Raw genomic sequence first — 25,592 nt, forward strand, 5'->3', positions numbered from 1 at the left:
TGATCTCGCTGGAGGAGGCCGCGCATTGCGTTGGTGCCAGGAAGGTCGAGGAATGCTGCCTTGTGCTGGATCTCATTGACAGTGAGCGGAACGGTGGCGTGGTACCGCCGGTGCAGCAATAGTGGCGGTGGTCGCATCCGCTGGTGGCCAGGCAGGAAGCCAACAAGTAGCCATCCACGATGACGGCGGGCAAGGAGGCCGCCATGCGGGTGCCAGTGGCGTCCCCGGTCCCGGCCAGCGCGTGCTTTGAGGGCGCGATCTGCGCAGCGATTGGGATGCGGATGAGCTTGCCCGCTTGCAAGCAGGACTTGCAATGCGTCTTGAGGAAATATTTGCGGCTGTAGAAACAATTTTGTAGTCACCAAAGACGAATTTTTTAGTCACCGTCGTTGAATCCATAGGTGCGATCTAAATTTGGGTTTTGATTACTTAGATTTGGGTTCTGATTAGTTCGAGCGCGAGCCGAGGAAGAGAAGCGGAGGAAAGAGAAGAGACAGACATGTAGACCTGTTCACAAAGGGTAAAATAGACTATTCACAACAAGTGCTCATATTTTTGGAGCTGGAGCACCGCCACCAACCAAACACGTGCAACAGCTCAATATTGGGCTGGTGGAGTGGAGCTGGTTTTTATAAGGAGAGTGCTGTCAAACACCCCAAAACCTTCATCTGTGCTGGGACGACTCCACACTCCAGCCGCGTGTCCATGCCACTGGCGCACCGGCACGGGCCTTGTGCACCCGTGCAGGCCAAAGACGAGATGTCCCTCGCCGAAAGGCTTCGCCGAGACCGTGCGCGCACCCATGTCCATTACAAAGAGACTCTCCAGGAGCCTTGGGCTGAAGAACGACGACGATGCTGTAAGCGTCCCGACACAGCTGGGCTCATCCTACGACACGCGGCAGTACGTCGTCACGGTGGGCTTGGGCAGTCCGACCGTCCCACAAGACCCTCCTCTTGGACACCGGCAGCGACCTGACATGGGTTCAGTGCAAGCCGTGCAACTCCAGCCAGTACTATCCCCAGAGGCTACACTTGTTCGACCCGAGCAGGTCCTCTACCTACAAAACTATCCCCTGCGACTCGCAGGAGTGCAGGGCCCTGGCTGCCGGCATCGACGGCAATGGCTGCACGAGCAACTGGGACTGCGCGTTCTACGTCAGCTATGGCAATAAGGCGAACACCAGCGGCGTCTATAGCAGCGATGCGTTGACACTTTGTGCCGGAGCCGTCGTCGAGGACTTCCACTTTGGCTGCGGCCATGACCAGGAGGGCCCGTTCGACGAGTATGACGGCATCCTCGGTCTTGGCCGCCTACCAGAGTCGCTCGTGTGGCAGACGTCCGGGGAGCACGGCTGAGTGTTCTCGCACTGCCTCCCTCCGACGGGGGGCTCGACGGGGTTCCTGGCCCTCGGGGCGCCGGACGACACCTCCGGCTTATCGTGTTCACGCCGCTGCTGACGATGGACGATCAGCCGTGGGCCTACCAGCTGATGCTCACCGGCATCAGCGTCGGCGGGCGGCCGCTGGACATCCCGGCCGCCGTGTTCCGGGAGGGCATGATTACGGATTCGGGCACGATCGTCACGGCGCTGCAGGACACGGCCTACGCGGCGCTCTGGGCCGCGTTCCGGAGCGCCATGGCGGAGTACCCGCTAGCGCCGCCGACGGCACAGCTCGACACCTGCTACAACCTCACGGGGTACGACAACGTGAACGTGCCGACCGTGTCGCTGACGTTCCGGGGCGGCGCCACCGTCGACCTCGACGCCTCGTCGGGGCTCCTGCTGGATGGTTGCCACGCGTTCTGGACCACGGATGGAGACGAGTACACTGGCGTCATCGGCAACGTGAATCAGCGAACAACGAGGTGTTGTATGACCTGCCAGGCGCAAGGGTCGGGTTCCGGACTGGCGCTTGCTGAGCTCTTTGCATTGCAAGCCTGCTGTTCTTTGACTTGGAGCCTTTTCAAAAATTTGCGTTGGCCTCCTTCAAAAATTAGCTTCTTTCGTTCAGAAAGGTCAAAGGTTGCTGCGCAGAAAGCCTGTGAAACTCTAAACCACAGTATGCAAGTCTGTTTGGAATAATATTTGAACACCCAAATATATATGTTGAGTGTTTACTCTTGGATGTCTGATAACTTTGAAATTCAGAATATTCAGCAAATTACAATGTAATTAATATTTTTATTAGTTTGTTTTTCTTTTCTGCAGCAATATGAACTATTCTAATATCTTACAAACGTTTACAAACGCTTCATATCCAAGATTGAAACCTTGAAATTTTAATATTTGAATACCCAAATATGAACTATTCTAATATTTGAATACCCAAATATGTTGAGCTCGTCTTGTAAAAGACAAAACCTTTCTCTAATAGCCGTCAATATCTACTGACGAAACTGTTCTATGAGTGCTCTGGATTTTATAATTTATAGCATGAAAAAAATGCACCCTGTATTTGAAAATAGCGTCAACACTTATGACTATGGTGTGAACCATATCTTTCGAGGCAAGCTTCTATCATGTTTCAAATTCGAACCGCAGTTTTCATTTAATTTTTACTGATGCTTTTGAAGCCATTTGCATTTTTTTTTGAAATTGTGAATGCCCTGTTTACACTTTAAAAGCTCTATAATTATATTCATAGAATGTTAATGGAAACTAGAAGGAAAGTATTCTGAAAGTCCTTGAAGTGGCGGTGGGCTTCCCGGAGTCTAGCGTCAGGGAAAACTTTGAAGGACGGCTATAAGGAGTGGCCCAGCTAGGAAGGTGGTCAGGGAGAATAAATCAATACAGAGATCACCATTGATGACGGATTTGGTGGCGGCATTGGATGCCGCGATTCTCAGAGCTCATGACAAGAGAAAAAGGAGACTGAAGTTCAAAGAGGAGTATGACAAGTGGCATGCATATGGGAGCAGAGGAGGGGAATTAGTGAAGCACCGTGATTCGCAAAATAAAAAAAGAATAAAAGAGGGCAAGAGGAGATAGCTGTATAGCATAATAATATGGCATCAAGCATGCTTTGCTTCTGCAGAGCGGTAGAGAGACAGTAGAGGAACAAAGATTCAATGCGTGGGCACGCCGTAGACAGTAAACAAGGTTAGTTTTTCCTCTGCCTTCCCTCTTGTTCAAAAACCCATCTCAAGGATTTTCAAATTTTTTTCTTTTTACATATTTCTCATTCATAATTACCCAGTTTAATTTGGTTTCAGCCCAAAATACGTTGCAAAGATTAAAAGATGTATTCGAATCCGAAAAAATCATTTGACCTTCAACAATTCCTCCAAAATAATGGAAAATACACTTACTGCAGTGTATACTTAGCCCACTGCAATTAGCGAATGAAGGAACCCAGTAAAAGGCCACGGCCCCACCCTGCTTGATTGAAGACAGTCTTGCTGTTTTCACTCGTATCTAGGCCACCCAGACCGAGATCAAGGTAATCGACGGGGAGCTGGCCAACTGCTGGCCCTGCAAGGCATGAGGGGCTGTAATATGGGCTACACCGGACATCTTGGGCCGGGCCATGGAGTGACTAATTGAGCCATGAGTGAGTTCGGAACCTAACTGCGAAATTTGTGCATCATTGAGTCCGCCACACTGCCAACGCGCAAAACGGCAAAAGTAATTTTCGGGTTAGGAGTAGTCTGATGTAGTAAGGAAGACATTGTTTTGATTATTAGCTCACTGCTTGTGGAAAATACGTGCAATATAGAACAATTATATCATGGAACTTCTTTCAAATATTACATCAAAATATTATAAAGACATTCATGGCTGAAATTTGAAAGTGTTGAATCCACGGCAACTAAAAAAACTCCCTTTTCTTGTTTTACAGAGTAATAGGTATCTAAATGTAAAATAAATTTGTTGGCTAACTTTAGGACAACCATCATCATGTGGCTCGTTTTTTTTCTTGAACTCCCTTCTTTGCTGTGCAACAAGTTTGTGTACATCACTTGATTCAGAGGCTGGGAATGGTTTCCATTGTTATATTAAAATGTAGTAATTTAATATGTAGCACAAAAGTCAATAAAGATTTTCTACAAGTATGTGTGCTTATTAGATCGCTGGCTGTTTTTATAGAATTATAGATATAAGCTGTAAATATGCGTACAAATTCAACATTGTATATATATGAAATATATAATGTGGGCACTCTAGTCTTATCTACTACTTAATTGGCAAGCAAAACAATTGACACTATTTATAGCAAGAATGGATTTACAACAATAATTAACGCAATGGAGTGATGAACGCACAGAGAAGCAGCCCTATCATCTCAAGCAGTTACAATTAAAAATCAACGATTTAGCAAGCTGGTACTCTAGTTGACGATGTAGCACTTTTTCCTGATCTCCCCCTCAGCACCGGTGAGAACGCCGACGTTGCCCATCTTGATCATGGACTCACTGAAGTCCTTGAAGAACACGTCATCGAACTTGCCGGTGGCGATGTGCTGGACGTAATCCCTGGTGGCGGCGTCGGTGAGGAGTGCGGCGTCGGACTGGAAGAGGCCCCGGCGCTTGGCGACATGGCGGTAGTAGCTGGTGTCGAAGGTCTTGTAGCTGCCAGGGTCCATCTCGGACAGCATGGCCTTGTCGTCGACGCTCTTGCAGCGCGTCCTCAGCCTGTCAGCGTATTCGCTGTCGAGGGTTGGGTCGGCGTTGTAGGCGCTGCTGAAGTTGTAGAGCCGGCCGGCGTAGGACGGGCAGTGCGCCGTGCCGAGGGTGTGCGCACCAGAGAGGACGACGAGGTCCTTAACATCGAGGTTCTTGGAAACGAAAATCTTTGTGAGCAGAGGGATGTCTCCGTTGGCTGGAGGCAGCTCGTCGGCCGCCTCTGTGGCGCTGGACACCTTGCCGTCTCGCCTCCCGAGCGCAACCGGCCAGGATGGGCCCTTGGCAAGCACGACGGCGTCGCGGGCCATGAGGGTGAGGACGTCGGCGCAGGAGACGGTGTTGGGGCAGGCGGCTTCGAGCTTGGCCTTCACCCTGTCCACGGAACCAAATCCCCGGAGGCTCTTGTTCGGCTTGGCGTCCCTCTCTGCCAGGTTGCCCTCGGTGGAGTTGAGAAGGACAGACGCATCACAGCCCTGCAATTTTGAGTTGTAAGCACATTGTTCTATCAGTTCTATGGTGACCGATCAGTGGTGCAAACCTCAATGTAGTACGCAATATACATGTACATGATGGATATTCAAAGTTTGTGAGGCCATGGTGGACTGGGTAATATAACTTACCCTGACGAAGCAGTCGTGGAAATGGAGTCTGAGGAGCGGGCCGGCGAGGCTGGGTGCGGCCGAGATGATCTTCTCCATCTCATCACGGACGATCGCCTCGACATTGGGGCATGTCTTGCTGTAGTAGCCGATCTCCAGCTGCGCCACCGCCGGTGAGCTGCCTGCTGCGAGCAGCAGAAGGGCCACAGGTAACAACAGCAGCACACAAGACTTGATCGCCATAATCAACTGATTGCTAAGATTTTTTAAGACGGATGAAGCAAGAATGTTTTGCAAGTGAGACCAAGGCTGCAATGTGGATGGATGGAGATGTCCTCCCAACTCCATGAATTTATACAGGTACTCCTAGCCTTCTGGATACCAGCAGGACTTGCGTGTGCTGTGGCGTGACAACCTGTTCCTGCGTAGTACACACAAGCCATGTGCTAACTGCCATCTCAACATATATAATCGACAGCCTCCATCGAAAATAAAATTGCACGTACTGAATTGAGGTGTTGACGCTTGGCTCCAAGTGAGCCGGTCAATACGAAGATAAGAACCAGAGATAGACGGCGCTGATGAAGACCAGTTCATGGCCGCGTCGACAGTAACATGGCTCGTATCTACACTAGGAGAAGCCAGCGCCTTGCAGGCGGCAATTATCCGTCGCCGGTTATTATATATACTATATAATTGAGGGATTATATACATATATATAAATAAGCACCAAGGGGAATAACACCCCATGTGAACTTGCCAATGATTTGGGCTATAGCTGTTTATGATAGTGTCTGCCCCTGTGGCGCGGAGGGAATTCTTGGGTGGCGGCCCTCTGGTCGTGGCGTAACGTACGTGAACGTTACAAAAGATGCATGTTCTCCGCAGCATTGGCCGGTACAGGTTGACCGTGGCCTCTTGGCTTTTGGGCGTCATCGGCCGGGGAATGTTAGTTTGGAACATCCTAATGATTGCTTACCGGTTTGATTAAAGAAAGCTGGGTTTTGTGTGCGGACGGTAGGACAATATAGGAGCAAGCCCATGCTAAATTTGCTCTGAAACTTCCTTCACAAGTGGGGCATTTCTTGCCAACCAAAGCCTAGATCCCTCCATAACCACGCATAAACTACAACTCATCAGCATGGCCACATATAACAAATTGCTCCGTGGAACCTCAACATGACATGTGAGATTGAAATAGGTTGCCTTAAATATTTCAATTTTAAAGGTGTGGATAGTAAAGTTTCGTACAAAAATATAAATTGAGATCCAACATATAAAAATTGCTCAAATTATAATTGTCAACCTTTTAACATCAAAATTTCAACCTGGAACTGGAATAAAATGTGCGTTTCAACACATAATTGCTGAATTTTAAACACACATAATCTCACTATATATCAACTTGAAGGAATTCGACTATAAATTGCAAAACTTTTCAACAGCAAACTCAGCTATACCTAGATTTTTTAATTTTTTTTCCACCATGAGTTAGTCATGACTCCTCCATACTGGATAACTATACAAACCATGAGTTAGTCATGACTCAGCTATACATAGATGCTAGAGTTAGTCATGACGGATAACTGTAGGTACACAGTAAACCTTAGACACTGGAAATGGGGGGCACCACCGAAAGCATTCATGGAACTTACAAGCACTCCTCCATACTCCTAAGCTTCCTCCCCTAAATATAAGGACTTCCAAATTTGTCTTAATAAGTCAAATTGTCCTATGTTTGACAAAGTTTATCAAAATAGTAATAATATTACGATATCAAATTAGTTTTATTAAATGATGCATTATATTTTTTATACTGTACTTCATCTTTGAGGATATAGATATCGGTACTATGTATATTAAAATTTGTCAAACATAGGATATTTTGACTTATGAAACATTCAAAAGTTGTTATATTTAAGGAAAGACGGAGTATATTTCCAAGAAGATTTATGTGGGGACCCTACTAAAACACCAATACAGGACGATACAAATGACAATACAGGAGCTTGCCCAAGCTAAATTTATTTAGAAATTTCCCAAATAAAAGTGGGCTATTATTACTTGGTGAACAGCCCCAACAAAAGCATTGATCCCTCAACCACGTATAAACTGTTGGGGGAAAAGGACTCCACTTGGAGCCCCCCCCCCAGCCCCCACCCCCTCATTTCAAGACATTATGAGCGGGTGACTTAATGTGGTGAAGTGTGGTGATTTCATACTTGCAGGAATGGATGGTTGTCGCGAAGTGAAACCACTTGCGCTCGGACAACGTCGCAGACGAGGTGCCACGGAGACTTCGCGTTCAATAAGGACGCATGAACGAGGGCGGCTTGCAAGAAGCGAAGTCGATCGATGGCTAGTGGTGGCGGCTCGGGAGACCACTCGCGATTCCGATGGGGAGTGAAGTGATGAATGCATCTTCGGATAGATGGCCCACTCGAGCTTAGGTACAAAGTGATGAGTTGTAAAAGGGTGTGACTAATGTGGTGTAATGTTACTATAATGCCCTCGAATATGCTTCGCACAAAGCTAAAGGGGGGAGTTGTGCTGTAAAGTGTAAAGATTACGGCCCTATAAAATGGGACCGAGAGGAATGCAAACCGACATGTTACGATGGAGGGGGAGATTTCTTAACCACTCCCGAAGTCATTTTCTCAATTCTTTGTCTTTCTTGTTACCTTGGTTTGGAAACTTGTTGGCCCCACTACGGGGACGGTTTTTACCCCAACAGTTTTGATGCCCATCGTGCTTTGTTCCTTTAACCGCAATGTCGCTGAACAAGAAAGCAAAAAACACCAATACACAAAATGCTATTGATGACCCATTGGTCGCAGCAGCGAACTCCCTGGACATCATACCAAGTTCCAAGCGGGTGCGAAGACAAGGTGAAGATGAAGTTGAGGCTAAAGACATCACTGATAGCCAATTCGAAGTTGACCTAAACGATGCTGGAGTGGAAGACGAAGTCGTGGCGGCTCTCAAGAGAATTGAAGCAAGATTGTTGAAGAGATTCAGAGATGCACAGTCCATGTCCAACATCCAAATAAGAGCGCAAGCTGAGGCAACCATAGCAAAGGCAAAGGCGCCACAGCAAGGTGACCCAGAGGGAGAAAAACACAAATACCAAGCTATGTTGAAAGAAGTAGTGAAAAGAGAAATGTGCTAGAATAGTTGCAGAGAGAGAAAATGCAAGATAGTGTAAGGCAAAGAACAACACAGTTGCAAGAACAAATGAAGATATTGCAAGCACAGATCAACTCTTTGCAGGCCCAATTCAAGTCGAAGAGGGTAAAAGTGATAGTGAAGAGTATTGGAAAGATGATTCAAGTTTTGAGGCGTTGGCGGAACGTACACCGCAGTGGCAGCAGAAGGGAAATGCATATCCTTACAAGCCGAAGCCAATTTCACCTTTAACAATTGATCTGTTGTTAGTTGACTCGTAACATCCCTAGTATTTAGCCAGGCAAATCAAGAGTAATCACAGTGGTTAAGCAAACAAATCACAACTAAACTCAAATTGCCACTTTTCCAATACAAATGCACTTCAATTGATCTAAGTGTTGAAAACACCCTAAAAGACACATTCTTTGGGCAGGAATTAAAAACAAATTTTTACATAAGAACCTAACTTTTGTCCAATATAGAAGTTGTAGAACTTTTAAAAAAAAGCAAATTTTCTTATTTGAGCTTTATCTGAATTTGAGTGGAAGCCATTCAAATTTTGAATCAAAATTCAGCCAATTTGGGGCAACTTCAAAAATCAGCCTAAGACAGCGTTCTACCAAACCTTGCTTAGCTCAAACTCCAAATCGGTTGAGAACTTTACTGGTTGGCTTTTGTAAAAGTTGTAGTCAGTCATGCTGTCTCCAACTTCTACTTTTGAAATTTTTGAACCTACGCACACAACCGTGAACGCCAGTGCACTGGTCGCGGTCACCACGCACGATGTGCGCGATGTCACCACGCGGCCCTACCCGCTTGGTGCAGCCCTGTGGGCCGCTTGCCACCAGCGATGGCACAGCACATCCCCAGCGCTCGCCCAACCGCATGCGCACGTTATCCCCCCCTCCGACCGGCCAATGTCCCCTAGCCAATGCCCAGCCGTGCGCCCACGTGCTCCTGCCCAGGCTCGCCACCGCAGCCACCACGTCGCCACCCGCAGTGGCCATCACCGCCCAGCCATTTGCCACCAGCGATGGGACAAGTTGAGTGTGCCTCCTCTGTCCATCCGTGCGCACGACAATGTAGATACTCCATGCAAGGATCCCTCCCTGCAAATCCCTGCCGCTCGCCCACGCGAGCGTGCTGCCATTGCCAACCGCCGCGCCGCACACCTGCTCCGCCAGTCGACGGCCAGCTCCGTACTCCCCAGTCGTCGTTCGAGCTTATCCGAGCATCCTTATCCTCCTCTCGCCTCTCAGCCACTATAAAAGGAGGCAAAGCCTCACCACCGGTGTTACCCTGCCACTGCTCCCCACACCAAAGCTCTGCCGTGTCACCCGTAGCACCTCATCATGGAGCCCTCCACTCGGAGCACCCTCGCCGCCGCCTAAGCCCTCCGGTGGACCACCTGTGCCCCACACCACCTTTCCGAGCCCTCCCTCGACCCTATCTACCATCACTGTCACCGAAGCAGGAGCTCCTCCGTCGTGGCCGCTACCTCACCGTCACCAGTCACCGCCGGCCATCCTCCGCCTCCGATGCCCACAGCCCACAGGCCCTAGGTGAGCCCCTCATCACGCCCAGACCCTTACCTTGCCCCCTCACCGCCGGAGCTTGCCGGAATCGAGCTCGTTGTGCCGCCAGCCGAGCCCAAGGGGCATATTGCAAGCCCCAAAATCTGGGTTTGAACCATAAAAAGGCAGGACCTAGTTGTGAAGGTTTAAGAGTATCCGGGTTGGACTGTCGAGTGGGACCCGTCCTCGGTCGAGGAGGAATGTAGTGATTGATATCATGGCAGGCTTCAACATGGTATTCTTGTATCGATGTTAGACTACCGTTTCATTTCCGCTACTTTCAAACTCTGAACTCTACTTTTATGCATTTGAATAGTTGGTCTGTAATAAATTAATGTGGGACCTGTAATGATTATCTAGATTGTTGTAAGGTCTGGACTCACCTTCATGTCATGAAGTATTCTTTATTTTGTGTAACATCCCTACTTTTAGTGTGCTTTGAAAAGATTTAATTGGAGTGTTTAAGAGTTCAAACCACACTCAAACCTTAAACCTTGTCATGTTTAAAATGCAATACACTTAGCACTTGAAATCTCACAAAAAGGGCAAAATAAAGTCAAACAAGGTCAAATAAGGAACTAAGTGTGTAAAACCAGCAAACTAGGTTTGAAAGGTAGAAAAACTTTCAAAATTCCAAATCCCAACTTTTGGAAACATTTCAAATTCTCTAAAGGTCCAAAAATACCTCAAAAGCTCTATTTGGGGGCAGTTGATAAATTGAAATTTTTTATAACAACATAACTTTTTGTCTATATAAAAGTTGCAGAACTTTTCAAAACGAACAACTTTTCTTATTTGAGTTTTTCATGGTTTGGAGTGGAAGAGGTTGAAAAAGTTGGTTAAAGTTCAGGGATTTTGAAAACTCAATTCAAAATCCACTAACTCCTTTTAACCAGCGTATAAGTTGAAGGTTGAACCTTGGACAACAACTTTTATATTTGAAAATGTTCAACTTTGGTTTCAAAATTTTGCGCAAACCCAGCTTGAACATCGCTGCACCGCACGCCACCGCGTTCCAATCCTCGCACTACGGCGTGGTCATCGTGTGCCCGTGTCGCACCATGCCACGTCACGCATGCGCGATCATGCTCGCGCAGGCGTGAACGCCAATGATGGCCAGCGATGGGACCACATGACGCTGCACGCTGCCCAATCGCTTGTCGGTGCCATCCCTATCCTCTACGTCGCATCTCCTTCGCCTAGTCACCGCATCACACCCACGCGCGCGCCCCTACCGCACCGCGCGCGCCACCACCATGTCGCCGCCTCTACTTGGTTCTGCTGCTGCGCCCAATGCCACCGTTGAGGCGACAATTCGGCTCCTCCTCCCAGCCAGTGCTGCACACGACAAAAGGAATCCCCTCGGCTTCGCTATATTCCCTAGCCAATCGCCGGAGCTCGCCCATGCACGCCATCCACCGCTAGCCAACAAGCGCACCCGCTGGCTCTGCGCAAGTTGCTCGCCACCCTCCTTCCCTCCCCTAGTCGCTGTTGAGCACCGGGACCCCTTACGCTCACCCTTGCTCCCTTGCCCGGCTATAAAAGCCTTTAGTCCCCCTCGCCAGCGTGCACGCACAAACCTGACTGCCACTAGAGCGCTGCTGCCACTGCCACCGGCACCTCACTGTTGAGAACCCCCTTCTGAGCCTCCCCGCCGCCTGCTGAGCCTACCAGTGCATCACCCGTGAGCCTCTGCAGCCTCTAGAACCCACCTCCGGCCTTCTTCGCCATCACCGGTGCCGGACGCCGCGCACCGCCGCTGCGCTCAAAGCACCACCGTGGACAACCGTCATCGAGCTGCCTCCGCCCTCGAAACCTTCAACGGGCCTCATCACGGTGAGCAGCTTATGGAGCTCATGCCCTTCCTTTACCCTTTAGCGCTGCCGCTCACTGAGGATTTCACCGGAGAAGTTGTCGGCCACTCCAGGGACTACATTGCGTAACCCCAAATCTTTTTAGGCCCCCCCACGTAAGAATCCAGAACCTAGCTATGAAAATTTAAGAGTTCCAAGGGCCTAAGCATGAAACGTTTTTCCTTTTTATATTTTATTTTGGTTTAAATCAGGTGAAACTTTGAAAATGCATAGGTGAATGTAGAAAATTGTTAAAATGTGAAACCAATTTTGTTAGACTCTAGATGATGAGTAGTTTTACAGAAAAATAGTTTTGGACATGTTACTATTGTGTTTTTCCCTTAGGATTTTATTCTTGTGTTTAAGCCAATAAATGCTTTATAAATCATGGAAAAATGAGAAAAATATGAATCCACCTCGGTTGATTTACTTTTGGTATGCTTGTTCTGAATAGAATTTTTGCAACACTAGTTTAGTTGTGAAACTCATTGAGTTGAGTTAAATGCTTGAATGCTAGGTGTGATCTTGTTATTTGCTTTATTAATGGAAGGAAATAGATAAAAATGCAAGATCACTTTTGTTAGGTTCTTGATGCCTCTGTTTAACTAGGAAAAATACTAGCTTCTGGTTGCTACATGTTTTAACTTGCTTAATTAAATGCATGTGAGTTAATACACTTAAAATATGGTAAATATTACTTTAAGTTGTTTAGAAATTCAGAAACATGATAACTTTCCAAATGAATGTTGAACAACCCTCAACTGACCCCACCTTTCTTTTGTGAAATCTATGTTGCTAAAACCAAATATGTGTACACAATCACCATCAATCAAACCCAGGGTTTAAAACATGAAATCACCTTACCCTATGAAGAACTTAAGTCTAAATCTTGTCTAGGTGCATGTGGTCGTTGTAAGCTTTACACTTCTGCAATAATATCTGAAATGCATCCTGCATATGAAATCGTGAAACTTGAATTGTTGCAGATGCATCTCGTGTAGAAGTGAATCTTGCGAACGGAACTTACGAGCTGCTTCAGATGATCGAGGAGGCAACTGTAGAGCTACATCAAGTCGAGGCTGAGCAAGACCCTAGCCAGGCTTCCAACGAGCTTCCCACTAACTTAGAATAGGAAGGCAAGCCCCGGAGCATAACCATGATTTTAAAGTTCATGCAATATCTATGCTACTTATGTTTGTGCATTTAAGTTCATTAGAGTTGCTTGAAACCTTAGTTGCAAGATCCTAGGTACCTATGTGCTGAATACTAGTATGTTAAGCCATGTAGCTGCTATGCTAAATAGGGAATTGGTAAAAGTCGAGTGATTTCCTGTCACTCGCGAGTTATAGGAGTTGCTTGATTACCTATACTACAACCATAAGGATGATGGCGGGGCCGGGCTTTTGGTCTAAATTGGTGGATTACCCCGACAGTCTAGTGATAAATGTGCTAAGGTCGAAATGTGACGGTGATTGTGGTCAAGTGTTCAAAAGTACTAATCTCATACCTAGTATAGGATAGGGAAGCCCAGTACTTGATTGAACCGGGACGTGGCTTTATCCCTACTATCTCTGGAACAGAGTTTCCCCTGGTGCATCATGTTGGTACAAGTGCAGTCACGGTACGGCGACATTCCGAGACCGTGGGGCCTTGTATCCAAGGGAAGCAGGCCTTGTCCACGTGCTCAGGGATTGATGGGGATGGCTAACATGTGTGGACCTATTGTGGTACACAATGTCATGGGGTTAGGTTCACTTTGCAAGGTTTAAAAACTCAATTTGAATCGTCTGCCTCTCACAGTTTGAGAATACTTGATCACTACGCTGCACTGAGTAAGAAGTGGAATAGTGAATGATTATTTAATGATGATGCTTGGAATAAAATGTTTGCACAACATGCTTGCAAAGAACAGGTGCTCACCTAGAATGGTTAATCAACTAGAATCTATGCTAAAACTTGAAAGTAAGGACCTACTTTAGACGCTTTTGGCAAAAATAAACCCCTCAGCCAGAAAGCCTTGCATGTCTAGAAGTTGGTGGAGTAGTTACCACCCGACGGTTAAGTCTTGCTAAGTATTAGTATACTCAGCCTTGCTTGTGGCTATGCTTTCATGAAATCTTGGTTTTGAGGAAATGGTTGCAAGTTTGACTTTGCCGACCCAACTCCCTCCAAGTTGGACGGTCGAGTGGAACTCATCCTCGGACGGCGAGGAACATGGTGATTGATATCATGGCCGGCTTCGCCATGGTATTCTGTATCGACATTAGTTGTATCATTTTATTTCCGCTGCTAAACTCTGAAAAACTTTACTTTGTGAAATTTCGAACTCATGTGGTGTAATAGTGGAAGTTGGGACCTGTATTAACCTACTTGGATTGTTGTAATCTCTGGACTTGCCTTTATGTGAGTATGCTTTGTTTTGATCCGAGACAAGTTGTTTGTCATGTGAAACTTGATTAAAGTGTCAGTTCGCATGTGAGGCGAAGTTGAGCACACTTTAGCCGGGTTAATTTGGGTGGTTCTACCACATTTCGATCTGAGACAAGTAGTTTATCAGGTGAAACCCGATAGACTACCATTTTAACTTGATTAAAGTGTCTGCTCGCATACGAGGCGATGTTTAGCACACTTTAGCTAGGTTAATTTGGGTGGTTCTGCCATAGCTAGTATCAGAGCCAAAAAGCATACACAAGAGAAAGCAACAAGCCCTAAACACTCTTTTCATTAAAACTTGCACGGGTTGGCAGGGCTGCATCGACACGATCTCCAGCCGATTCTGTAAGTTCCGTTTATTGAGTAATATCTAAGCTTTAACTTCGGGCGCATCACTGTCGTTTCGTTTAACTAGAATTATAGGTTTTATCTGTTGTTCTTGTTTTACCACCAGTTATCCAGCTTGAAATTCGAACTGTCGGCTTCATTGTTATTATTTTTGTTCACTATTACCCTATAGCCGATTAGATCTATTTCAAGTGTTGCTTCTGTAGCTTTGTCTAGTTTACTCTAAGTAGTTTTCTTTACAATCACTACGTGGTTGTCAGCTGTATTATAGCCGATTATCTTTTTACAGCAAATCGGCCGATTCGCTGATACGCACCTCGAGATCAGAAATTTAGCCGATCAAAGCCCTTGGAATTTGACACGTTTTCCTCCTTGCCAATCAACAGGTCAGATTGGCTGGCACGTCGCCCGAACCGCACCAGGACGATCACCCGAAAAGGAGTTAAGCAGATTCTCCCGGGTCGTGTGTCCGACGCTGAGGGTCAATCGGCTGACTTTTAGCGCCAACAGTCATTCTATCTCCAACTTCTACATTTGAAATTTTTGAAGTTTGAATTTGAAATTTGGATTAAACACTAGCTGCCTACGCACACAACCATGAACACCAGCGCGCCGATACGCTGTCACCAAGCACGACGCGCACGATGTCGCCACGCGGTGCTGCCCGCTTGGCGCAGCCCCATAGGCCACTCACCGCGGCGATGGGACAACATGTCCCCAGCGCTCGCCCAACCGCATGCGCGTGTTATTCCCCCCTCCGGCCGGCCAATCTCCCCCGACCAATGCCTAGCCACGCGCCCACGCGCTCCTGCCTAGGCTCACCACTGCGGCCGCCACATCACCGCCCGCCAGCAGCCATCGCTGTCTGGCCATTCGCCACCAGCGATAGGACAAGTCGAGCACGCCTCCTCCGCCCATCCGCGCGTGCAACAATGTAGATACTCTACGCCGGGATCCCTCCCCGCCAATCCCTCCACTCGCCCACGCGTGCGCTACGCCACGGCCAACCGCCGCGCCGCATGCCTGCTCCGCCAGTCACCAGCCAACTCCGTGCTCCCCAGTCGCTGTTCGAGTTTATCCTGGTGTCCTTATCCTCCCCTCACCCCTCAGCCGCTATGAAAAGAGGCAAAGCCTCACCGACGGTGCTACCCCGCCACTGCTCCCCGCGCCGAAGCTCTGCCGCACCGACCGTAGCACCTCACCATGGAGCCCTCCCCTTCGAGCACCCCCGCCGCCTCCTAAGCCCTCCGATGGACCACCCATTCCAAACACCACCTTCCTGAGCCCTCCCTCGACCCTTTCTGCCGTCGCCGGAGCAGAAGTTACTCCTCTGCAGGCGCTACGTCACCATTGCCAGTCACCGGCAACCATCGTCCGCCATCGACGCCCACAGCCCATAGGCCCTAGCTGAGCCTCTCATCACGCACAGACCCTCACCTTGCCCTCTCACCGCCAGCGCTCACCGGAATCAACTCGCCGCGCCACCGGCCGAGCCCAAGGGACACATTGCGAGCCCCCAAATCTTTATAGGGTTTGAACTGTAAAAAGGCAGGACCTAGTTGTGAAGGTTTAAGAGTATCAAGGGTCTGAATGTAAAACACATTTAATCTTTTCTGGTTTAAACTGAATTAAATGGCTGAAGAACTTTGAAAACTTGTAGAAAATGGTAGAAAAATGGTAAAAATTTGAAATCAATTTTCTTGGACTCCAAATGATGTCTAGTTTCACAAAAAAAAATTCTTAGACATGTCACTGTTATATATTTCACCCTAGGATTTATTTTGTATAAAATCCAATAAATGCATTATAAATCATAGGATGCTCTGAAAAATATGAAACCACTTCTATTAGTTTACTCTTGACATGCCTGTTCTAGATATGTAATTTATGCTACTGGTTTAAACGATGATCTTACTGTTTAAGTCCAAATGCTTAAATGCTAAGTTGTGTTATTTAAAAAATTCAGAAATAGGATAACTTTCCAAATGAATGCCAAGCGGCACCAAAATGACGCCCACCTTTCTTTTATAATTTCAAATCTATTAAAACCTTATAACCTTATGTGTACACAATCACCATCGAGTCAACCCCGAGTTTTAAATCGCAACAGACTTTACTTTATGAAGAAATGAAAGTTTAATTCTTGTCTAGGTGAATGTGGTCAAAATGCAATTTATACTTCTACAATAGATCATGAAATGCAACCTGCATGTGAAAGCATGAAAAATTGAACTCTTGCATATGCATCTCGTGTAGAACTAAATCTCACCGACGGTACCTACGAGCTACTTCTAGAAGCTGAGGAGGAGGAGTCTGCAGAAGTGAACTAGATCGAGGTTGCCCAAGAACCGAGTCAAGCTTCAAGCGAGCCCTAGACTAACGTAGTATAGGAAGGCAAGCCCCGGAGCATAACCTTGATTTCTAAAGTTTATGCAAAACTTCTATTGCTTATCTTTGTGCATTAAGTTCATACGAGTTGCTTGAAACCTTAGTTGCATGATCCTAAGTATCTATACTTGAATACTAGCATGATAAGCCCAGTAGTTGCAATGCTAAATAGGGACACGGTACATAATGAGTGATTTCCTATCACTCGCGAGCTATAGGAGTTACCTATTTACTTATGCTGGAATCATAAGGATGACGGGCGGGGCCGGGCAATATGTTCTGAATTGGTGGATTGCCCCATCTATCTAGAAGAAAACTGCTAAGGCCGAAATGTGTTTAGAGCTGTGGTCAGGTGTTTGAAAGTACTAAGCTCATACCTAGAATGGGATGGGGAAGTCTAGTACCTGTTTGAACAGGGATGTGGGCATACCTCCCACTCTCTCTGAAACTGAATTCCCCTGCGGCCCCATGTGGGTACAAGTGCAGTCATGGTACGACAACGTTCTAAGACCGTAGGGCATTGTATCCAAGGGAAGTGGGCCTAACCACGTGCCTGACATGTGTGGACCCGGTGTGGTACGCATATGTCGTTGGTTTAGCTTCACCTTGCAAGGTTAAGAAACTCAATTCGAATCATCTACCTCTCACAGTTTGAGACTGCTTGACTACACTTCAGTAGTGAGTAAGAAGTGGAACAAAGGATGATGATTAATACTGATGCTTGTATTAATTGCTTGCTCACCATGCTTGTTTAGAATAGGTGCTTACCTAGAATGGTTAATCAACTAGAACCTGATGCTAAAACTTGAACGTAAGGATTCATTTTAGAAGCTTTTGGCAAAACAAACCCCTTAGCCAAAAAGCCTTGCATGTCTAGGAGTCGATGGATTAGATACCACCTGACGGGTAAGTCTTGCGGAGTATTAGTATACTCCGCCTTGCTTGTGGTTATGTTTTTCAGGTAATGTTTATGAGTTGGCTGCTAGTGTGACTTGGCCGTCCCAACTCCCTCCGGGTTGGACTGTCGAGTGGGACCCATCCTCGGTCGAGGAGGAATGCGGTGATTGATATCATGGCAGGCTTCACCATGGTATTCTTGCATCGACGTTAGACTACCGTTTTATTTCCGTTGCTTTTGAACTCTGAACTTTACTTTTATGTATTTCAACAGTTGGTCTGTAATAACTTAATGTGGGACCTGTAATGATTATCTGGATTGTTGTAATCTCTTGACTCGCCTTCATGTGAGTATGCTTTGTTTTGATCCGAGACAAGTAGTTTATTGGGTGAAACCCGACAGGCTACCATTTTAACTTGATTAAAGTGTTTGCTCACATATGAGGCAATGTTTAGCACACTTTAGCTGGGTTAATTTGGGTGGTTCTGCCATAAGACTGACCTCCAAGATTTAGGATGCCAGCGTTGATTCCAGAGTACGATGGGAAGTCAGACCTAAGGCAGTTTGTCTTGAGATATAATGCTGCAATTTCTTCAGGAGGAGGAAATGACTGCGCAAAAGCCAAAGCACTAGTGATGGCGCTCAAAGGCTTGGCTCAACAATGGTACGCGTCATTGCCTAAGGGGACTATTTCTTTGTGGGATCAACTTCGGGACAAGTTGTTCGATAATTTTCAAGGATTTTAGCCTCAAGAGTACACTTCGGGAGATCTCCATAACATCAAGAAAGGAGACAAGGAATCTTTGCAAGAGTAGATGAGAAGGTTTGTGAAGGTGAGAGTGAAAGCACCTCAGGTACTAGAAAACACAATAATTGATGCTGTTATTGGGGGCTAAGGTTGGGGCTCTATGGAGAGTACTTGGACAGACGAAGGCCTAAGTCCGAAAAGCAACTCTTTGACATAATTCAAGAGTACTACAAGTCTTATAGAGGAAGATAGAGGAGAATACATGAATATAATGCACGAAAGAGAAATGACAAACCGAAGCAAAATTGGCAGCCATGACAATTGTCGGCCATACATCTATGGGCCTACCAGAAGGTTTAGATAGTCCTAAATATAGGGTTGTACACCAAGACGTGTTAGACATGGAGACTACGATGTAAGACGAGGTGGTCTACGTGGAGGACAAGAACTAGTCGGGGATTAGGAAACTACTCGTAGCAATTAGACTAGGAATCTCTAGTTGAATCCGACTAGTTTTCTTGTAAAACAACCGACCTGTAACCCTACCCCCGGCAATATAAGGTGAGGCAGGGACCCCTTCCAAATAGGTCCGATCAATACAACACAACCAACACACAGGACGTAGGGTATTACGCGACATAAGCGGCCCGAAGCTATCTAAATCGTGTGTTCAAGTTTCACCTTCTAGTTCTTGATCTCGGCGAGCCTCATGAATAAAACTTTACCTTGGGTACCCCCTCGGTAGGTTACTGGGTCTAAACATTGACAGCTAGCATGCCAGGTAGGGGATCTTGCTGAGGATCCATTGGCGAACTTGATGGCTCAAGTCATCATCAAGCACATCATCGCGTTCAAAGCGGGCACGATGTTCATCTTCGGCTCTTGGGTTTGCATCGCAGACAGTGCTGGAAACTTCAAGCGCCACGTTGTGCTGGCCCCGGAGGAGAAGCACTATGACATCAACCTTCATCGCCAAGCTTTGGAGGATTTTGTCAAAAAATTCAATAAAATTATCGACCTATTCCGAGGCTCGGGGGACAAGTTCAAGTACAACTCGACTTCTTCCCCTAGTCAGATTGGTTACCATGAGCTGCACTGAAGCCATCGTGCAAATCGGTCTATGATACAAGTCGATTCCCATTCGGACTCCAAAACCCGGGTGCTGTCTACCAAGCTACCTTGTCCAGATCACAATCCAACTCGGACTAGATCGAGGACCTCAACTATTAGTTGGATCCGAATGAGGAAACCCCTTAATCAAGTCCACAACAGGGCCTGGTAATTACATCAACTCCACGAGGCAGATTCGTCTATTGGCCCAATATGAAGCCACCTGCTCTCACCAAGGACGACGAGTCATGCCTTGTTGCCTACCTTGACAACCTCCTGTACCAGGAGGGAACCCCTCTATCACCCATCTATGAAGAAGAAGGTCCCACATAGATCATCACGTCAAGCTCGGGTAGTTTTTCTCCGGAGCGGGAACTACTCACCATCGTTGTTGCTCAAGAAGGTGACGGTGAAGAACCACTAGAAAGGCATCCATGATGCGAGCATCATCCAGATGACGTGTTGCAGAATGAGCTCACCGCCGATGTAGTAGGGGAAGAGACGGAAGCTCAAAGAACCTGACGGTGAGCACGTAATGCTGCAAGAGCAGATCGTCGCCGCAACCTTGTAGCTGACCTACCCATCATGAATTTGGATCACGTGTTTGAAGCTGTTCAATCATGTCAGCACCATACTCCTTTCGCCACCATCGCATTCATTGACCTGATTACTTAGGCAATGCCACAAACCAAGTACACCAGGCAACTAGCTCAGCTGGTGGAGCGCCCATATGAGCAACTCGATCAATAATGCCCAATACACTCGATTCGACACACCTCATCCCAACATGGCAGCAACCTTAGACCAAGTTGAGATGAGGGTGCCAGACCAAGTTGAAATAAGGCACCCATAATTGAGGGCCCCAGACCAAGTCAGCACAGGGAAGACAGTAGTCGAGCGGGACCCTCGGGAGGCCATGGCCACCATGGGCCCCATCTAGAGCCTGAACCCCTAGCACATGACTTCCGTCAGAAGCTCAACAACAACCGCGATGCCCGTACAATCATTGAAGGGTGCCACCGCGAGCGCGAGCAAGAAATCGAGTACTTGGGAAAAGATTCTAATAGGTTCCCCGCCTTCTCAAAATGAGTACGAAAGATGGTTCTACTCGACAAGTTTGAACCTCCGGGTATTACCAAGTACGACGGCAAGCAGGACCCAGTCCAATGGCTGCAGTGCTACTCACTGTCAGTCCAGGCGTGAAAATACTGTCAACAATGTTTCTACGCAGCCCAACTTCCAAAATTCTTCATATTAGTTCTCTAGAACGTGAGGGGGTCGGGAGGGGGGTCGTATGAACTCAAGAGGAGGTCACTTAGGAAGAAGCTTCGAAGTAAACAAAACACCGTATTGTTGGTTGCATGGGAAAAACAAAGGTCATTGGACAAATGAAAATAGAGCAGAACTAGAGGCAAGAGAAAAAAAACTACAAAGCAAAATGAGGTAGAAGAGCAGGCGAAGATAGTGAACCACACTTCGTCCACCTTTCAATCAGCTGCTTACAGCTCCACGCCAAATTGGCACTCATATCAACAACAAAATTACTTCGCACAAGGTTTTTATACACCTCTACCACCTCCTCCACAGTGCAGTCAAATGAGACTGCCTATCCTAGTTCAGCATCAAAATTACAATATACCGCAGCCACCTAAGATAGACCTACCCTAACAAATGCCTTCACAACACCACCCTATCAAGGAGCAAGATCATTCGGGCCGTAGAGTAAATATGATCAATGCGATCAGAGGGGGATGCAACTTTCCAGTATTCGAAAGCAAGAGACAGAAGAAAGATCACAGGCGCAAAGTCAGTCATTTCTCTACTGGTCAAGCATTCAGATTGAAGTGGTGTCACATTCCAATAATTTCTACAGAGGCAGACATAAGGTTAGATAAGTTCACACATGAAGATCCGCTAGTGATCAGGACCATCATGGGCAAAAATACAAAGCATTTGTTAGGCAATGATGTCAGGGGAATATTGGTAGATAATGGGAGTTCAGCAGATGTCATAACCTATGACTTATTTAGGAGGATGGGTTATGAAGATAGTCAAATGAAGACAAAAATGAAGCCGTTATATGGTTTCCGAAACAAAAGAGTGGAGGCCCGCGGCACAATTGAGATGAATGTATGCTTAGGTGAGGGCATACTAATGCGAACAAAGATGGTCACCTTTGATGTGATTGACATCCCATACTCTTATTTGGCAATTTTTGGCAGAGGAGTTATCAACAAGTTTGCTACAGTAATCCACGTGCCATTCTTATGCATGAAGATTCCAACACACAACGGAGTGCTCGCTGTGTTTGGAGATCAGGATAATGCCAGGATAAGAGAGCACAATACTGGGACAGATCAAAAACTAGTACATATGATAGAAGAGGAAGAAGAGGAGGTCAAGTTCAAAGAGCAAGATGAGAAATCAAAAGACAAAGAAAGGGTTTGTCCCATTGAGCATACCAAAAGAGTACAACTGTGCAAAGATATTTTGGACAAGACAGTCATTGTAGCAAGAGTCTTGTCTGAAGAAGAAGAACAATGCTTAATAACCTGCCTTAGAAATAACCAAGATGTGTTTGGATGGAGCAAAAAAGATTTGCAAGGTGTCCCGCGAAGTGTCATTGAACACAAGCTAGAAACAGATCCAAAAATGCCACCGCGAAGATAGAAGTTGAGGGTGTTATCCTCAGAGAAAACTTTAGCAGCACAAAGCAATGTCCAGAAGTTGTTAGATGCTAGAGTGATATGCGAAGTGCATTATACTACCTGGCTCTCGAACACTGTCATGGTCCTGAAGAAGAATGGAGATTGGAAAATGTGCATAGATTTTACATTGTTGAACAAGGAGTGTCCTAAAGATGACTTCCCCTACCAAGAATATATATACTAGTTGACTCCGCAGCAGGATGCAAAATGATGTCTTTACTTGATTGTTTCTCTAGGTATTGTCAGATTTGGATGAGAAAAATTGACAAAGAAAAAAGAGCTTCATCACACCATTCGGAGTATTCTATTTTGTGAGAATGCTAGAAGGACTTTGCAATGCTAGACCAACATTCAATAGAATGATTCAAATAGTGATGAGCCCTCAGTTGAGAAGAAATGTCTCCACGTATATTGATGATGTCGTTGTGCAAAGTAAAAAGAAAGAAGACCACATTGCAAACTTGTGTGAAACTTTTGCAAATTTAAGAAAGTATGGTCTCAAGTTTAATCCGGAGAAATGTATGTTTGGGTTAAAGAAGGGAAAGTTGTTGGGCTGCATGGTGCCAAAGTCTGGCACACAAACAAATCTTGAGAAAATTGAGGCGATCAGAAAAATGAAGCAGCCAAGAATAAAAAGAGATATCTAGAAATTGACGAAAGAATTGCAATTCTGGGGTGTTTCAGTTTGAGGTCAGCAGAAAGAAGTTTGCCTTTCTTCAAGTTACTGGCAGCGAAGAATACATTGGTTTGGGGGACTCCAGAGCAGAAAGCATTTGAAGAGTTGAAAGCGCACCTTGAAAACATGGCAGTTTTGACAAACCCAAGAGAAAAGGTGAAGTTATTATTGTACATCGCAGCATCTAATCTGGAGTTGACTGCGGTGTTAGTAGAAGAGAGGTTGATGGTCACATGAAGCAGTTATCAATGTTCTTTGTTTCTAAGGCTTTGGCGGGTGCGAAGAGGTTAGATTCTGAGATGAAGAAAATGTTTATGCAATCATGATGGCTTCCAGGAAGCTAAAACATTACTTTCAGAGCTATACAAATCAATGTGCTAAGCTCTTTCCCTTTGAGAGACATTTTTGGAAACAAAGAATCTTCGAGCAGAATTGGCAAGTGGGCAACAAAGTTGTCACAGTATGCAGTGAACTTCACTTCACGGTCTGTAATCAAATCGCAAGTTTTAGCTGACTTCATGGCATATTGGACTCTATTTGATCAATACAAAGAAAATGAAGAGCCACAAGAGAAACCCTGGGAAGTGTATTGTGATGGGCATATTGTGATGATGGAGCGCTCAGGAATCAAGTTGAGGTATGCAGTGTGCTTGAGTTTCGCAGGGCACACGAATAATGTTGCGGAGTATGAGGGATTGTTGTTGGGACTTCGCAAGGCAAGAACATTGGGGGCTTGTCAAAACCAAATTTATAATAAGAATAAACTCCAAGCTTATAGCAAACCAAATTAGCAAATCATACGAAGCAAAAACCCAGAGATGGCAAAGTACCTGGAAACAGTAAGATCGATGGAAAAATACTTCTTCGGTTTCACAATGAAAAGAATACCGAGAGAAATGAATGGTGAAGCAGACGAGCTAGTGAAGAAGACAGCAACAAAAGAGTCGTTGCCAGAAGAGATAGTGAGGAAATGTAATAATTGCCAGAAACACACCAATTGTAGCAAGACTTCGCCATGTGAAATACAACTGCTTCCTCCTATTTGACCGTTTGCAAGATGGGGCATTGACATTGTGGGCCAATTAACAGTGGCACAAGGAAATTACAAGTATGCAATTGTGGTAGTAGAATATTTCTCCAAGTGGATCGTACCCAAACTAGTCCAATCGATAACTTCGCATGTGATTCAAATTTTTTTTTGGCAAAACATAATATGCAGGTTTGGTGTGCCGCATGAAGGCACATTTGACAATATAAAACAGTTTGACAGCTCAGAGGTCATGCAATTCTATTTTCAAGTGGGAACGAAGTTATGTTTCACCTCCATCTATCACCCGCAATCAAATGGCACAGTAGAAAGAGCCAATAGAATAATCACTACAAGAAATATGTTGATCTATGATGAAAATTTTATGAAACAATTGTTCTCACCCTAGATCTATGACGTTTCTCGCTAAAAACATCATAAAGTTTGACATCTGCTTCACCATCATAAAGTGACAAAGTTACGGAACGTCATAAAAGTTGCCACTATAGCTAAAAAGAAATCATCCATGGAGAAGAAACAAAGTAGAGTTTGATGGTAACACTAAAACTGAGAGAGGCCAGAGCAATTTACTCTTGAGGAGCTTCAGCAACAACTAGAGAAGGTTAAAGATGTTAAAGCAGGAAAGCCTCTTCAAGGTCAAAAAAGGAAGCGGGAACTGTATTGGAGCTGGAGGGTTTGTTTGTTTGACTTGCCGTATTGGACAACTCTGAAGCTACCACATAATCTAAAATGTCATGCACATTGAGGAAAAACATATGCAAAAACTTTATTGGAACATTACTTAAAATTGCTGGAAAGACAAAGGACATGATCAATGCTAGGGCTAATTTTGAAGAGATGGGCATTAGACCACATCTACACATGCTGAATACTACGGAAGGGGAGTCATGCAAAATGCCAGAAGCTCCATATACAATGGGTACAAAGAAACAGAAGGTATTCTGTGATTTTATAAGTCAGGTGAAGTTCCCAGATGGATATGCTTCTAACTTATCAAGATGTATTGCCACTGATGGATGCAAACTCCAAAGACTGAAAACTTATGATTGTCATATCCTACTCCAAAGGATTTTATCTGCTTCCATTTGAGGTTTAATGGATCAAGAGAAATACTCAACTATTTCGGAAGGAAACTTCTTTTGGCAACTATGTTGCAAAACTATGAAGTTGGATGTTTTGAATAAACTGATATCCCAATAATTTTGTGCAAGCTTGAGAAAATTTTCCCTCCTGCCTTCTTTGATGTTATGGTGCACTTGGCTGTTGATCTGCCTGAGGAAGAAATTCTAAGAGGCCCAGTACAATATGGATGGATGTATCCTATCAAAAGAAGGCTATGAACATTGAAGCGTTCCGTGAGAAACATGGCTAGGACTGAAGGATCCATTGCAGAAGCATATGTTGCTAATGAGGCCTTG

The 25,592-nt window shown here is 45.8% G+C and overlaps 2 protein-coding genes across 2 annotated transcripts; one reads left to right on the forward strand and one right to left on the reverse strand.

Annotated features, from left to right (window-relative positions):
- Positions 1 to 1,462: 1,462 nt before the first annotated feature.
- On the forward strand, positions 1,463 to 3,488 carry LOC140222584 (aspartyl protease family protein At5g10770-like). The gene is made up of 2 exons (XM_072293423.1): positions 1,463 to 1,849; positions 3,423 to 3,488. The coding sequence occupies exons 1-2, from the start codon at positions 1,463 to 1,465 to the stop codon at positions 3,486 to 3,488; spliced, it is 453 nt and encodes a 150-aa protein (XP_072149524.1).
- A 697-nt stretch (positions 3,489 to 4,185) lies between these two features.
- LOC117851970 (peroxidase 1) lies at positions 4,186 to 5,636 on the reverse strand. Its single transcript, XM_034733892.2, has 2 exons — positions 5,247 to 5,636; positions 4,186 to 5,099 (listed from the first exon to the last, which is right to left on the reverse strand). Exons 1-2 carry the CDS (start codon positions 5,571 to 5,573, stop codon positions 4,332 to 4,334), a joined length of 1,095 nt encoding a protein of 364 aa, XP_034589783.1. The 5' UTR covers positions 5,574 to 5,636; the 3' UTR covers positions 4,186 to 4,331.
- Between the last annotated feature and the right edge of the window lie 19,956 nt (positions 5,637 to 25,592).

Source organism: Setaria viridis, chromosome 4 (genome assembly GCF_005286985.2).
Source record: "Setaria viridis chromosome 4, Setaria_viridis_v4.0, whole genome shotgun sequence".
Lineage (NCBI taxonomy): Eukaryota > Viridiplantae > Streptophyta > Magnoliopsida > Poales > Poaceae > Setaria > Setaria viridis.

Bases quoted from the DNA above. Each gene is read 5' to 3' on its own strand.
- LOC140222584 (XM_072293423.1), top strand. From the start codon at position 1,463: ATGGACGATCAGCCGTGGGCCTACCAGCTGATGCTCACCGGCATCAGC. The intron at 1,850-3,422 runs GTGAATCAGCGA...ACTCGTATCTAG, and splicing joins ACACTGGCGTCATCGGCAAC to GCCACCCAGACCGAGATCAA.
- LOC117851970 (XM_034733892.2), bottom strand. From the start codon at position 5,573: ATGGAGTTGGGAGGACATCTCCATCCATCCACATTGCAGCCTTGGTCT. The intron at 5,100-5,246 runs GTAAGTTATATT...TCAAAATTGCAG, and splicing joins TCCACGACTGCTTCGTCAGG to GGCTGTGATGCGTCTGTCCT.